The sequence below is a fragment of the Ursus americanus genome, chromosome 26, assembly GCF_024610735.1.
Source record: "Ursus americanus isolate L20-20 chromosome 26, mUrsAme1.1.p, whole genome shotgun sequence".
Taxonomy (NCBI): domain Eukaryota; kingdom Metazoa; phylum Chordata; class Mammalia; order Carnivora; family Ursidae; genus Ursus; species Ursus americanus.
This window is the reverse complement of record NC_142152.1, coordinates 8,264,926-8,278,417: the sequence shown is the minus strand read 5'-3', so window position 1 is coordinate 8,278,417 and position 13,492 is coordinate 8,264,926. Positions and strand designations below refer to the sequence as shown.

At 38.9% G+C, this 13,492-nt stretch overlaps 2 protein-coding genes across 6 annotated transcripts in view; one reads left to right on the top strand and one right to left on the bottom strand.

Annotated features, from left to right (window-relative positions):
• The window catches only part of SLC38A6 (solute carrier family 38 member 6), a 79,161-nt gene extending 74,327 nt beyond the window's left edge, over positions 1 to 4,834 (bottom strand). For 3 of the 5 annotated variants that reach the window (XM_087855979.1, XM_045810367.2, XM_045810368.2), the window contains exons 1-3: positions 4,598 to 4,834; positions 3,360 to 3,490; positions 641 to 714 (exon numbers count right to left, since the gene is read on the bottom strand). In XM_087855979.1, the coding sequence (XP_087712105.1) occupies positions 641 to 714; positions 3,360 to 3,490; positions 4,598 to 4,702 (310 nt within the window). In that variant the 5' untranslated portion in view covers positions 4,703 to 4,834. Of the gene's footprint in view, positions 1 to 640; positions 715 to 3,359; positions 3,491 to 4,330; positions 4,543 to 4,597 lie in introns of those variants that run through there. The other 2 variants (XM_045810370.2, XM_045810369.2) reach the window with 2 other exon arrangements.
• Positions 4,832 to 12,227, top strand: TRMT5 (tRNA methyltransferase 5). Its single transcript, XM_087855980.1, is given in 6 exon segments — positions 4,832 to 4,949; positions 6,491 to 7,146; positions 8,934 to 9,058; positions 10,529 to 11,183; positions 11,555 to 11,598; positions 11,601 to 12,227. Coding segments are annotated over 6 exon segments (1,530 nt in total). The 5' UTR covers positions 4,832 to 4,944; the 3' UTR covers positions 11,646 to 12,227.
• The last annotated feature ends 1,265 nt before the right edge of the window (positions 12,228 to 13,492 follow it).

The following is a 13,492-nucleotide window of genomic DNA, read 5'->3' as shown; positions in this document are numbered from 1 at the left end:
AAGAAAAACTCTATTAAAGCAGTTCTATAATTCATATACTTTTATTCATTGCAACTGAAAAGAACTTAATACATGACCGAATCAAATAATAAAGTTCCAAACGGAAAAATGCGTATACACATCTATATTGTTTTAATTGCATATAATTCTGTCATTTACCAAAAAACTACCTTATTTTAGACTTGCAATTAAAAATATAAAACCATCTAAATGAATCTGAAGTTTAGTGACCTTGCTTCCTACGGAGCAGGCAGGAATAAATGTGAAAGGTGTTCTCCCTGAGGAAATAATCACCCCAGGAGAAATACGATCAGAATAAACGCCTGTCTACTGCTTCCCCAAAACATGAAGTTTGGATTCTTTAAACACCTTTCAGGTATTTCCCCTAATCTACCCTAATCTAGAAAACTACGCTGGGTGCTTTAGGGAAAGGCAGGTAAGTTTCTTCCTCCCATCCTGTCCTTAAATATTCTCCTAGGATTGGGTCTATCCTGGCCTTTTGAAATTCTCCACTTCAACCACCCTACCTAATAATAATGTACGCCTAGTGGAAATTGAATTTGAGACATCCAATCCTACATGCGGTTATCATCTCAAGGGGCTGCTTCAACAAATGACTCAGCATAGTATTTTTACTCACCTGTCTGAATGCACATACTAAGCAGGAGGTGAACTGAGTAAGAAGCCAGGAGAGCAACTATCAACAGCAAGAAACTGAAATATTAAAGAGTACATGGTCAAACCCCCACAAAGTTTTCTTTTTTGAGGTGTCTCATTACAAAAAACAAATTTTTTTTCACATTCAAATGTTCACAGGGACTATCTTTGAGTAGTTGGGTTATGGTCACTAAAGAAAATAGTAGTCTGTATTGACCAAATTTTATTTAAATGAAAATATACTGCTTTTAGATCTAAAAAAATAAATCAGAAAGAAACAGACTTTATTTAAAACAAGAACAATTTTCCTTCAGCACTCTTGTCTGCTGACCGCTGGTGTAGCCGTTCAGTGATCTTGCAGTGCTTCCCTTTTATAACTGTGTCTCCCTAGTCTAAGCCTAAACAGACGTTTGAGTTGTGAATCTCACTGTCTTCTTTTTCCCTCCGTCCCTCCTCCTCCTCCAGTGACTGTACCTCCCTGTCATACCTTCACCGGCAACAGAGAATTAAGACTACATTTCCTGGGGGCGTCCGGGTGGCTCAGTTGGTTGAGCATCCGACCCTTGGTTTCAGCTCAGGTCATGGTCGCAGGGTTGTGGGATGGAGCCCCATGTCTGGCTCCCCACTCAGCAGGGAGTCTCCTCAAGATTTCCTCTCCCTCTCACACCTCCCCTCCCCCTACTCACGTACTCTCACTTTCTCTCTAAAACAAATAAATCTTTAAAAAAAAAACAAAGGCTGCGTTTCCTAGCATCCATCAATACATCCATACACGCTCACCAAATCAAACAGCAGCAGCTAACACACATGTATTGACACAATTTGAAAAGGTGCAAATCATGTAATACTTAGCGTTCTTTCACTGAAAGTGTGAAAAGAGACAACACGCATGATTTCCTACTCATTCTCAAGAGGATACTGACAGGACAAGCTTCTTAGAAAGCTGGCGCTAGCGGAGCGCCCCAAAAGTTGAAGAGACTCTTCGTGGTCTACTTCATCCTTGTTACGAAGTAGCAAAGCTGAGAGGTACACTTGTCATTTGTACCCAAGTACACCTGTCAGTACCTCTGAGGCCTCACAAAGGAACAGTCTGGTATCACTAAATGGAAAATGTGATATGACTCAGTAAGGACATGCTCAGTGGTACACACCTGTATGTAAGGCCCTGGGGTACAAAATATGATTTTTCAAAGGGAACCCAAAGTAAGTCCTATGATTATGTCTTGCCTAAGATGTCAAATACAGTTTTGGTTTTAAAATTATGAAAGTTTGTTAAGAACCAAAACAAACAAGCTAAGAGGAAAAAAGAGAGAGAGAGATAAATCAAGAAACAGACTCTTAACTACAGAGAACAAACTGATGGTTACCAGAGGGGCGGTAAGCGGGGGATGGGGGAAATAGGTGATGGGGATTAAGGAGGGCACTTGTTGTGATGAGCACTGGGTGATGTATGGAATTGCTGAATCACTATATTGTACGCCTGAAACCAACAGAACACTGTACATTAACTAACGGGAATTTAAATTAAAACTTTCCAAAAATTATGAGGGGCTCCTGGCACTCAGTAGAGCATGAGACTCTTCATCTCAGGGTCGTGATTTCAAGCCCCACAATAGTGTGGATCTTACTTAATTTTTTTTTTTAATTTTTAAAAATTATGAAAGTTTGTGCATATAACCCATCATAAAAGCAAGTTTGGGAGCGTCTGGGAGGCATATTATAAAAACAAGTTGGTTGATCATCCCACTCTTGGTTTCAGCTTGGGTCATGAACTCAGGGTCATAGGATAGAGCCCCGGGTCAGACTTCGGGCTCAGTGTGGAGTCTCTCTCCCTTTCCCTCTGCCCCTCTCGCTTATGCATGCTCTCTCTCTCTCAAATAAATAAATAAATCTTTAAAAAAAAAAAAAGCAAGTTGGATTATTTAAAAATTGGTTTGCTTATCAAGAAATCCAAAATAAAAGCAGAAAATAAACCTAAATGAGACTCGATGCACTTTAAGTTTCCTGGTAAAATAGATCTGCTTCTCCTGATAAACAAAACAAACGCTAAATGCTAAGCTAAGGGTAAGGTCTAGTTCTAAAGGATTTCAGTTTAGCAGGGAAACTAACTTGCAAACAAATCATTATAACACAGTATAACAACTGAATGAATATACAAAGTACTACGGGAACACAGAAAAGCCAGGAATGTCTCCTCTTTTGGGCCACCTGGAATAAGTGGAGTCTAAATGAAAGGAATAGACACAGAACACATGTCTAAACTCAGAGAAACAAGACTGCCTAACAGTAGGAAGACATGAGAATATGGAGAAAAATGAAAAGATTATGAACTTTACACTCATAAAATTGCTATTTATAGGTAATCTGCATGGCTGATAAACTTTTATTCACTTTGGCCAACTTGACGCAACAAATAGCCACTTCTTAAGGTTATTATAAGCAAGTGTGGATCAAGTTTCCATTTTTAAAAATTAGCCACACTTTTGGATAAAAAACACAAATTATATTGCATCCCTCCAAGCTACAGACTAGCAACAATATAAGAGTAGCAGGAAAATGCTAAAACCCCAGAAATAATTTAACTAGACACTGCATAACACCAGCTCTGGAGCCTATCTCTTTGCTTCTCAATGTACTATCAAAATGGAAAAAGATGGAAAAAAAATAAAAGTAACAATAAAAGAACAAGAAAAAAAACTCACCTAAATCCAAGGACGCCAGTATGAGCCATAACATAAGCTAAGCCAAGGATGCCACTTCCCATGATGGCATTCGTCAAATTAAACACAGAAAAACCAAATGAAACACCTGGGGATCCCTGTCTGTAGAGTTCCTGCAAGCACACAAATTTAATAGTGTTAAATGTTTGGATGGTGAAGTTCAAATTTCATCAAGAAATGAATGACAAGTTATGGAGAAAGTCTCCTGCAAACCACAGGCACTGTGTGACACACTAATTTCTCAAGCAGCACTGGTTTCCTTTCTTCCCTTCCCACCTCCCACTAGTGCAGCACCAGGAATCTTGTTCCCTAGGAAAATCATCTCCACCAGTACAGAGCCCAGGCCGACTTCAGGAAAAGCCATGACTAACCTTGTGACTGCAAAAGATGAAGATAGGATAGGAATGGGGTGGGACAGAGAGAAGGGAGATGGCCTCCGCTCATGTGATTACTGAAGAAATCCTGAGTCAGCTTGGGCTGCTGTAGACAATGGCTGCTCCCCAATTACTAGGACTGCAAAAGTAATCTCTATATTTAATGAGTTAAGTCAGCTCAAATGCAAGGATGGTCAGGAATACCCTGTAATGACTATATAACAGAAGTAGTTCACGTTGCTCTACCAAAGATATCCTTGAAAACACCCTCTTCCAAAACAGCATTTGGGAGCACAGTCCTAGAAACTGTTACAGTGCAGGGACTTGAGTTAAAAGGCCAAGGACTCACTGTACAGGCTTTTGGGTCAAGGAAGGGCCTATGTACTTATCACCAGGCCACCTCCACTCCCTTCACCGCTAAGGATCTCTGTATGAAGATGTTTCTAGGCACAGAATGACTAAGTCTAGAAAAGAAAAATCTTGTGACTCTGGCAAAAACCTCAGACTAGTGGAGGGAACAGGAAGTCCACAAAGACACTAATAAACAGCACCGCGTTACATAACGCTAGGGCTGCTCACCCAGTCATCCTCTTCCACCTGTGCCTGCGCCTGCCTTCAGCTTTTCTTTAAGGGCCATGTTACGCTGCTAGCACATTCTTGCACTCCGCCGGATCTCATCTGCATCTGGCTGCTGCCTTAAGACCCCATCCCCCAAAAGTCAAGCTCCAGCTTCTCCCTTCTCCCCGTGCCGCACCCCCACCTCCCTCTTTTCCCGGTCTTATTTGGCAGGCAGATCAGGGAAGCCCGGAGGCCTTCAGCACCGGGAAGCTAGCAGAGTCCACTTACGTTGCTTAGCAACGGGCTCAACTCTTCCGCCTCCGCCTCTTCGGGCTGCTGGGCAGAGACGTACCAGGTCCGCTCAGCGTTGACGATCCCCCAGGGCGCCTCCATGCTGCTCGCTGGCCGACTACCAGGTCCATCTGCGAGCTACCACCCCAACTCTCCAGCCCTTAGTCGCGTCCGAGGCGGGGCTGTGAGCCCGGCCCTTCCGGGTTCCCGTACCTCACCGGGGCGGGGAAGAAGGGAGGGAATCGACGCGATCTGATGACGCTAGCCCTTCGGTGGCGAACGGTGATGACGTCGTCGAGGGCCCGCCCTTCCACGAGCGACCCATTTCCGAGCTGCACCGGAGCATGAGGTGAAGGGTCTAGTGTTGGAGTCAACCGCGGAGCGACGCTGGGAATTGGGATGGTGACGTCGGTGAGGTGGTGACCGCAGGGCCCCCGAACAGAGAGGCTGAGGGTCGGGCGGCAGTACCGGTCCTCCAAGGTCTGCTCTCCGCCGCGCGCTCGTTGCGCGCAGAAACGTCGCGAGGTCACCCACCGCCTGGGTGCTGAGCCTAGGTCCGAGTAGTGGGTAGGAAGGAATGTGTTTAATCTTTTCAAAAGCTTTCTGAGAGAGCCTTTCATTTTACACACGGGAAACCGAGACTCGGGTTAAGATATTATAAGAGTACGCAGCTGATTAACAGACCAAATTTGAACCCTGTGAAGTTTGAGAATTGCTTTACAGAGCCCTGGGGGCAGGGCCCTTTCCCCTTCCAGTTAGTTCTTTAGTGTTTTAGAAGGCAAAGTGAATAACCGATACTGTTAACGGAATGGGCATGTAACACTTAGCAACTCCTAGTCCTCAGAACACTGCAACCTCAAGCCATAGGCAGGACTTGCAGTAAAGCATTGAAGACAAACAACGTAGCAATTCATTAAAACCACAGGCTCCGAAGTCAGTCAGACATGGTTTTTGGGTTTTTTTTTAAGATTTTATTTTTTATTTATTCAACAGAGATAGAGACAGCCAGCGAGAGAGGGAACACAAGCAGGAGGAGTGGGAGAGGAAGAAGCAGGCTCATAGCGGAAGAGCCTGATGTGGGGCTCGATCCCATAACGCCGGGATCACGCCCTGAGCTGAAGGCAGACGCTTAACCGCTGTGCCACCCAGGCGCCCCAGACATGGTTTTTTAATCCTTGCTCAGTCGCTTACAGCAGCGAGGCTGGGTGAATTAACCTACTTCTGACCTTGAGTTTGCTCGTTTGCAAAATAAGGATGTGATATCACCTCCCAAGATTGATAGTGTGTGTAAAGCATGTAGCACTCATAAGAATATCCTAGTAAATATTGCCATTGGTAAAGTCATAAATATAATGACCATTTCATTTATAGATGATCTTTTAACTCAGATCTTCCAATCCCACATGTAGAAAATTGTGGGTGGAGAGGTTCATTGACTATAGGGAGGCTGATGGGTCACTAAGCCCTGTGGCAGCAGGTAGGTTGAAGGTGCAAATTTATTATTTACTGCTAATAAAAGACAACATACCATGGAAAAGATAGTATACTTGTCACACACCACTAGAAATTTTTAATAATCAGCATTTAGCAGGTTGTTTAAAACTGTAGAATTTAGATTTTTTTAAAAAGATTTTATTTAGAGAGAGTGTGGGGAGGGGCAGAGGGAGAGACTCTTCAGCAGACCTCCCCCTGAGCATGCTGAGCGAGGCGCGTGCCGCAGCGCTCCATTTCATGACCCTGAGATCATGACCTAAGCCTAAATCAAGAGCCCCACACCGAACTGACTAAGCCACTCAGTCGCCCCTAGAATTTAGATTTTTATTGTTAACCTATTGTGAACATGTAAGTTTGTAATTTTATGGTATTTTTTTAAATGCATCCTTTTTTTAGGATCTTATGGAGGCCATTTGGATTCTCAAGAATACTTTTCAAAGTGGAAAACTATAGAATATGTGAATCAGAACCCTTGACTCCACTAGCGTGGGCATCACAGCTACCGAAGCTTAGCAGAGCACCTGGTATTTTCTTGGTGGATCAAAACAAAAGATTCTCAACCATGCCTGAAATAGAAACAGACCAGAGAGACTCTGAACTGTTTTCACCACCCTCTAATGTTCGAGGAATGACAAAACTTGATAGAACAGCTTTTAAAAAGACAGTAACCATCCCAGTGCTTAAAGTAAGGAAAGAAATAGTCAATAAATTGATGCGATCCCTTAAAAAGGCAGCACTGCAGCGCCCAGGTATAAAACGTGTGATTGAAGATCCCGAAGATGAAGAAAGTAGACTAATTATGTTGGATCCCTATAAAATATTTACTGATGATTCCTTCGAGAGAGCAGAACTCAGTATTTTAAAGCAGCTTAATGTCAATCCACAGATATCTAAATATAATTTGGAACTAACTTATGAAAACTTTAAGTCAGAAGAAATCTTGAAAGCTGTGCTTCCTGAAGGTCAAGATGTGACTTCAGGATTTAGCAGAGTTGGACATATTGCCCACCTGAACCTTCGAGATCATCAACTGCCTTTCAAGCATTTAATTGGTAGGTGTGTCTTAGTAATATTCATGTATTAGAAAGTAATTAGCAAGTCTAATTTTAGTTTTTAAAATTCTTTTCTTAGACGTCAAATTATAGAAGCAGGACATTTTATCATTTTAATTTTAAGCTGGATCTTGGGCAACGTACTCTCTTTTGAGAACAATTTTGGAATATTCTTTCCCAAGTGTTAGCAAAGCTCTAAAAATCAGTTCCGGCTTTTGTGCATACAATATACAAGCATAGATTAAACTCGAATCTTTTGCTTTGGCAGAATTCTTGGACATCTCGTCATTTTGGTACACAGGACTAAGGACTATGTTGAATTCTAGGTTTCTTAAGTTTGAGTGTTTTACCATCAAAAGTGCAAGACACTTTACTCGTGCTTCAACTGATTGAGCCTCTTCTGTATGTCAGGCACCATACTTTGTTTTTTAGTGCCCTTAGCCTTTTAGAAATGGTGCTTGTGTAAGCCCAAGTTTGAGCCTGGGCCCTTTGTCCTTTTGGATAAGAAAGAAGTAGAAGACTAATCACAATTGCAGTTATCATTTTACAAATATTTGATGTCCATGTATTCTCCAGATTAATTTTTTTTAAATGTACACTAATTGTCAGAATTTCTGGGAATTATTTTCACCTTTAAAATGTAGTTCTCAGTATTCTGCATGGGTAGAATTTCAGAAATATGCTGTTAAGCATTTGTTTTTATTGATAAAAGGGGCTGATAATGCATAGTGATAATACAGTAAATATCTAAGCAGATCTTTATAATTATAACTGGTTGCAAATGTCAAGGATAAGCTTTGCTATGAGTCATTACTTGTCGTAACTCAGACATGCCTTTTGGCATCCCTGTTTTGTAAAGGGGCACTGAGATTAAAGTGAAACATTTCTATACAGTGGTAATTTTAAAGCTTTTACTGTAGACTTTCAGAATTGGTTTTGATTTTTTTTTATTTCATGCCTCATTTCAAACTACTGTACCTTAAAAATTGAGTTCTGATACCTGAAGCAGAACAGGATAAGAACAGTGATTGGCTAGAGTTTATTGATATTATCATATTCAAAATCAGGTATCTAAGTATCAGAAAGAAACTGGACAAATTCTGGTTATATAGCAGTATATTTGTATTTTTGAGTACTTTTTACTGACTTACAAATCAAGTTATCTTTATGCAATGAGATAGCATATAGATTCTTATAAATTTTTTAAGTGCTGACAAAAAAGGTAGGCTTTAAAGGGCATCAGTATACCATTTCTGGTGTATTATCTTTGTAGCTTTTTCAGCTCTGGCAAATATTTGACAAAAAGAACAATTTAAGTAAATGAACATTGTATTTAGATTAAGACTCTGAAGAATCTATGTTTTTTTTTTTTTTTTTTAAGATTTTTTTATTTGAGAGAGAGAGCATGCGCAAGAGAGTGGGTTGGGGGGGCAGAGGGAGAGGGACCCTGAGATCATGACCTGAGCTGAAGTCAGATGCTTAACCAACTGAGCTACCCAGGTGCCCCAAGACTCTACGTTTCTTTTATTTGAAAACTTATTTTGCCATTATATATTTCCCCTAGAAAATTTTTCTTTAAAAATATACCCATATGGTTTTTTGTGTTTGTATTGGAGGCTACACTAACTTTTCTGATCTGCTGAATTTTTAGAACTGCATGCCACTATACACACACTAGGTGCAATTTTTGTCTATAAACCAAAAGAAAATGGTTTATTTCCATTTCATATTTTCAGTTTTATTTTGCAACCAGTTGGCAATATTTATTATGGATTCTCATCTTTCAGGCCAAGTTATGATTGACAAAAATCCAGGAATCACCTCAGCGGTAAATAAAATCAATAATATTGATAATACATACCGAAATTTCCAAATGGAAGTGCTATCTGGAGAGGAGAACATGATGACCAAGGTATGGAGTATTTTATTGTCTCCTAGGTCAGATTATATCGATTAATGTCTAGAATCTTAATAGATGACAAAGATTAAAAATATTTATAATAAACCAGTGTTGATAAGTATGTGAGAATGTGAGCATTTATATATCCTTTTGATGGAAGTGCAAATTTGATAGAAATACTCAGGGAGAGTATATGGTAATATATTGCCGTTTTGAATAGGTACATCCTTTGATCTAGCATTGCAGTTACAGGAAGTTGTTTGGACAAGGATATAATTGGACAAAATTGTAATGATGTATGTACTAGGTTCCTCATCATTGTTTTGATACCAGAACAAACAAAGGAATGGAAACAACCTAAATGTTCGTCAGCAAATTGATCAATTTCTGGTATATAAAATACTATATAGAGTAGTATATAGAACACAACTCCATTTTAACTAAATATCTATGTAAATGTGAACATATATTAGAATGTTAACAGTGGGCATAGTTTTATTTGATGTAGTTACTAGTAACCTTTGTTCTTAACATGGCCAGAGCATCTGATGTGGTTGGGAGGAAAAAATATTTACACAAATTTGAAGGCAGAATATTCCGTGAAGGCAGAATATAATAAATATATCACTATATGATTTATAGAACTTAGGAACTTTTCTGGCCCTTTGATTCTTCATCCGTTAAAATAAGGACTGAGGTCACATTCCATGACTTAAAATGATGGCTGAGGTCACGTTCCATGACTGTAATTTTAATTTTGTTTTCTATTTTCTGTCACGTTTATGATAGTCCCAAAAGAAATGGCATGAAGTCTTAAATTTGTTCAAGACTTAGCTTCACTATATATATTTAGTTTAATCCATGAAAATTCAAATTTGGGAAAAGAGAAAATAGTGGAATGATTTGTTTTATACACTGGCTCTAATTTGTAAACGTGAAACTTCCAAAGTCCAAGTAACTATCTAAATATATAGTAAAATACCTCAAAATTGATTGGTAAATGACACATCTATCATGCCTCCCTCTTACAGACTGAAAACTAAGGAAGCTTATGTGCTGAGTGGAAGTGGTATCTGCAACTTAGCTAGTCATCATGAAGATGTGTGTGGTGTGTTGTTTCAAATTATAGGTTTATTTCCCTCTCCATCCGGTGACAAAATAGAGTATGATTAAGCCAGTCAGTTGGACAGTCTGAAAAATTCCTCATGTGATTTGGGAACCACTTTATGACCCATTGGAATGAGATGGAGAGCCATTTGGCTTTAAAGAGATGACTCCTCTCATGTCACAGTCTAATGTGGGTTGTTAACTGGCCTCAAGGATAGCATAAACACAAGAATTCTAATTAAAATGCAGTTATTTAAAAAAATGCACTGTTGTTTGCTCTTAAATGTAAATGTATGTAGGTAGGTAAATCCATCCAGTATTCGTGGCTGGAATTTAAGACTAATCAGGTTAATCAAAGTTTAATACCTTTTTCAGGTTCGAGAAAACAGCTACCCCTATGAATTTGATTTTTCGAAAGTCTATTGGAATCCTCGTCTCTCTACAGAACACAGTCGTATCACAGAACTTCTTAAACCTGGGGATGTACTATTTGATGTTTTTGCTGGGGTTGGGCCTTTTGCCATTCCAGTAGCAAAGAAAAACTGCACTGTATTTGCTAATGATCTCAATCCTGAATCCCATAAATGGCTGTTGCACAATTGTAAATTAAATAAAGTGGACCAAAAGGTAAAAGTCTTTAACTTGGATGGGAAAGACTTCCTTCAAGGACCAGTCAGAAAAGAGTTAATGCAGCAGCTGGGACCACTGTCAAAAGAAAGAAAACACTCTGTGCACATTGTCATGAACTTGCCAGCAAAGGCTATCGAGTTTCTCAGTGTTTTCAAATCGCTTTTAGATGGGCCACCATGCAGCACTGAGCTCCTTCCCATAGTGCACTGTTACAGCTTTTCCAAAGACCCTAATCCTGCTCAGGATGTTCAGCGACGAGCTGGAGCTGTGTTAGGCATTTCCTTGGAGGCATGCAGTTCAGTTCACCCAGTAAGAAATGTAGCCCCTAACAAGGAAATGTTATGTATCACCTTCCGGATTCCTGCTGCTGTCCTCTACAAGAACCAGACCCCAAATCTAGGTGAGCAATTTCTGGGAAATTAAATGTAAACTAGAATAGGCTTCATGGAGCTTTCTTAGGCTACATATATATTTTATTTATTAAATTTGGAAATACATTAAGCTAATATTAGTTAGATATTTCAATTCAGGATTCCTTGCCACTCAGTTGTGACTGGTTTCTCCCAGTTTTACCAATTTTAGCGTGGCATACACAGTGTTCAGTCTAGTAGAAGGCTATTTCATTAAAATAATAAGTCCGCAGGAATGTTACTGTTTCATGTATAAATTGAGTATTAAAAAATCTTTAAAATACCTATATTATCTGCTTTTTAAATGTATTTTCCAGTGTTAAGTATCTTACCTAATATAGGTTTTCTGGATTTGTTACAGAGAATCATGACGATCCACCTCTTAAACGCCAGAGGACAGATAAATGAAGTCTTTACAGAAGAAAAAAACTCAAACTGCCTCAGTCACTTAATTGGGAACGTTTTCTGCCTCTCCCCACTAGACCTTTACGTAATGAAATATAATTTGTATTTCATAAAATTTTAGCAATTAACCTTAGTATTGAACACTTCTATTTTACCCTTGCTGTCTTGTAAGTTGAATATTATCAAAATTTAAATGAAATCAGTCTACTAAGTATATTTTATGTTATAATCTTACAATCTAAATTATATCTAATTCTTTATTAAATATACTTAAATATTGACTGTCTCCTGGGAAAATAGTTTTTGAAGTTGGGATAACTGCATGCTAATAACTAAGAAAGCACTAATATCACTTTGCAGTGATCCTCAGTTGAAGAGTGTGCCTAAATTTTATATAAGTACCCCTAACCTATCACTGTATAAGTAATAAAAATGAGATTATTTAGATCAGGGATGGCAAACTATGCCTGTCAGGCCAAATCTAGTCTACCATCTGTTTTTGTATGGCAGATTGGACCAGAGAATGGTTCTTACACTAATGATTGAAAAAATTAAATCTTGTGACATGAGAATTATATGAAATTTGAATTTCAGTGTCCATAAATACAGTTTTATTGGAAGACACCATGCTCATTTGTTTACATGCTATCTGTGGCTGCTTTCGTGGTACAACAACAGCAGGGTTGAGAAGTTAGAACACACAGGAAGTGATTCTGGACAGTTCATACTACTGCTTGGCATACTCCAAATCACAGGGACGTGGTTGTATAACTCAACAGCATTTTGAGTGCCATGTAAATCACCATGCTATACTATCTTATTATTGTTAGTGTATATTCATTATTTCAAAACAAGAAAAGTGGACTTCTAATGTGCTTTTAAGGCACAGTGGAGTGTGAATTACTTTGATACTGAATTGGGTTACAAAGCATCCATACTGGAGCTAAAATACAATATATGTTGACCTTACCAATAGAGGCATTCATCATAAGGTTTCCCTCACAAGCAAGCAACTGTAAGAAAAACTAGAAATTTAATCTGGAAATATCTCAACATAGCAGAATTTCTTCACAAAATAAAAAATGAAAATGAGGGTGCAACTGAAGTCAGTCTCCAAATGACACCTTTGTAAGCCGAGCAAGGAGAGCCATTTACTGATGGTGAGTTAATTGTATTTGAATGCAGCAGCCAAAGAAATGTATCCAGAGAAAAATTGTTTAGGACTATTGGCCTTTTGGCAAGAACAGCTGCTCAAAGAATTCAGGACTTTGTGAGCAAAATCAAGTCAAGAAAGTAAATGAGTTTGATTCTTGATGAGTTGACAGATGTCACTAATGCTGCTCAGGTCTTGTTTATTTGAAACCTCAGTGCTGAATTTGAAATTACTAAAGAATTAGCTTCTGTGAATACTCGGCATGGAACAACTATGGGTGAGTGTTTTTAAAGAAGTTGAGAAAACACCAATTCCGTACAACCTGAAGTGGAATCTGCTATGATGTGTTACAACTCGGTTAAAATACATGAAGTAGAAAAAGACCTAGTTGGAAAAATATATAAAGCTCTGAAAATGTAACATATTTAAAACCTGTGGTTATTCACCAGCAAGTACCTTACAGAAGATACTTGAATCCGTCATGTGTTACTGAACCAGTAGTATCAATGGTAAATTTCATTTGCTTTCATGCATTCTAACCATGATTGAATTTTGTCAGAAATTGCTCAGCCTGTTTGATTTGCTTACCAATTGTGAAGTTTGATTGCAATTTTTTGAGCTCAGGGTCAAGACTGAAATTTTTCTTAACAAGATGAACCACTCTTAAACATTATTCTAGAACACTGAAAGGCTCTGGAAATTAGCTTTTACTAGTGACTTGACAGTATTAAAGATTTTAAC